A 2,549-nucleotide genomic window follows, 5' to 3' on the forward strand; every position below is an offset into this window, starting at 1 on the left:
CGACGATAATAGCCACCACCATAGAAACCACCCTTCTTGCCAGAATAGATAGGAGCCGCAACCTTCTTAGGGGACGCAATCACCTTTGGAGCGGGCATCTTCTTCATAGGGACGACATATCCACCACCTCTCTTCTTGCCGCCGAGAGCGCGCTCTTCCGATGAGTCAATGTCCTCTTGGTTGGCGTCATCCTGAAGTTCGTGATCCTGGCCATCAGTGTCCAGGCGCTTGTCTTCGACAACGGTGTCAGGAGTTGATGGCAGCAGGCCTGAATTCTCTTCTTGGGCGAACGCCGAAGAGGCAACGCCGAAGAGTAGAGCAACCAAACAAGCTGTCTTCATCTTGTCAGAACACACCTCCCTTTGAGAGGACACAATATAGTATAACAAAAAAACCTAGAATAAAAAGATATGAGTGAATCCTAATGAATCTCGGAGCGGCCGTCCGCCTGATTGTCGTCCACGCACGGCACTGGTCTGGGCCCGAGTGAAACCGCTAGCCTTCGTGCATCCCGGACTCTGGGATGGCTAGACGAGATTTCGCGTCAAGAGCGTCCGCGAGAATCCGGGCATATGGGCGCACGATGATTCTGCCGGAATCTTCTGGGCTTGTTTCCCGTCGCGAACGCCACATCTGTAGACATTCTGTAGAGGCCTTCACCGTGGCACCGCCGGCGGAGTCTTCCGGAACACCCCGGAGTTCGCATTTCCGACTTCCCTGGTTATGAATCTGGAGCCAGGCCTCGCCTTCCAGAGATGCCCCGGTTTCGGGCTTCCTGCATTCTAACGACTGCTGACCTCACTAGAATGGACCATCCGAAAAAGCAGAAGCTGTGCCTTCGGATACAAGAATGGTAGAATCTGCTTTAGTTAGCGCTGCCATGCGATACATCGGTAGCCGTCGGCAAGGTCACACTCCTGGACTGACTTGAAGAGAAAAAATGAAATTTCTCCTGTGAGTGTGCCCACGTGACTACCCGAAGCTCGCTGACTGCAAAACGCTTCATAGGAGAATTCCTCCTGCACACTACCAAGTTGGATTCGCTTTGTGGCAGGATCCGGCAATGCTAGAGATTGTTTTCAGAAAGATGCTTTGACCAGAGGCATGAGGGATGCTGGTCGCTTCCGGAGGCATGAGATCTGATCATTGCCTCGGAGAGAACACGACAGTCTCTCACAGCTGCGGAATTGTACGTCGATTGCTCATGCAGGGAGAGGAATAGAGTAGGGCGACGCAGAGGCATACCTGACTCACAGTCTCATCACACGCAGGCATCACGGGTCCCGCCACCGCTAATACATATCACTGGTTCCAGGTAGCAATTTCAAAGGCGCTCCAGTTGTCTCAAGATGCTCTGGTTCTTGAAAGTGAAGACAGTCACGAGTAGGAATCTGATCAACCTGAGGAAGCTCTTCTGATTCTTGAAGATCAACAAAGTCACGAAGAGGAGCCTGACCAACGTGACGAAGACGTTCTGGTTCTCGAAGATGAACTGAGTCATGAAGAAGAATCCGATGAGTCTGCTAGCGATCGGTTCCTAGGGGGCAAGAAGCGTGATGGTGGCATGCCGATCCCGTTGCCCCTGCCAAAGAAACTTCCTGCTCCGAAGAAAATTGTCACTAGCAAACCGATTGTGTACCGCTACAGCAAAAAGCTGTGATTTGGCCTATAGGTTTTTCTTAATCCTTGTAGTTTGGTTTTCCAGTGTACATGTACTTCCTGTGATACATGCTACTTATGCAGACTGGCTGTCGTTCTACCTAGTGCAGGTAGGCGGCATCAACAAACATCTCCTGAGTGACTGATTCTACGAAAAGTAAGCTGGGATACATTCCCTGGGTGGGGAAATACCCGTTAACCAAGACGTTGGACCCGCTTTTCCCAACCCAGCTTGGCCTTTTCTGGTTCGAAATTCGGCACGTTCAGCTTGTGCCTTCTCTGGATTTACGCTGAAGATACATACAACGGTCCAGGTTGTAACATCAGATTTGGGAGGCGCCGGTCCCACCTGACCTGGTCGGAGACCACTTCCTGTGGTTCTGCAGACTGAGGATAGTGCTGCCAGCAGATGGTTTGTCTTCCGTTTAGCAGCGCTCCGTATCCGTCACATCTCTTTCAGGTTGGCGCGCGTCTGGTGGAGAGGTTTTATTCATTGGACTCAATGCACACAACAACAACATAGATCTGGTGCCGGGACAGGCCGCAGTCATACTACGTCGGTGGTGTAGGTACCCGTGCTCACACGAACTGCTGTCAGACCACATTGGTTAATTCTGAGATTTCATGAGCAGTCTGACAAACGCTATGTTCGATAGACTCTGAGAGAACGTCGACCACACGTTTCATCCCTGGTAGTCTTATCTACTCCGTCACCGTGAAGACATTACGTGGTGGTAAGAAGCCAAGTCAAAGGGGGCTGCAGTTCCCTACCGCCAGTCTCTAAGGTAAAAAAAACCGTGTTCCGGACATGCGTCTGTGTGCTGAACTCGTTTTCAGTCTAGCCGTGATGTCGCCCTACTACCGTTCACGCGCTTTTCGTTGGAGGGAAG

At 51.5% G+C, this 2,549-nt stretch overlaps 1 protein-coding gene across 1 annotated transcript in view; it reads right to left on the bottom strand.

Moving 5' to 3' along the window:
- Positions 1-341, bottom strand: part of CSUI_010508 (uncharacterized protein) — a gene marked incomplete at both ends in the record, with an annotated part of 815 nt that extends 474 nt beyond the window's left edge. The window contains one exon of the mRNA XM_068070611.1: positions 84-341. Coding sequence (XP_067917413.1) covers positions 84-341 — 258 coding nt within the window. The remainder of the gene's footprint in view (positions 1-83) is intronic.
- Positions 342-2,549: the final 2,208 nt, after the last annotated feature.

Source organism: Cystoisospora suis (assembly GCF_002600585.1).
Source record: "Cystoisospora suis strain Wien I chromosome Unknown contig_7631, whole genome shotgun sequence".
In the NCBI taxonomy this organism is placed as follows: Eukaryota; Apicomplexa; class Conoidasida; order Eucoccidiorida; family Sarcocystidae; genus Cystoisospora; species Cystoisospora suis.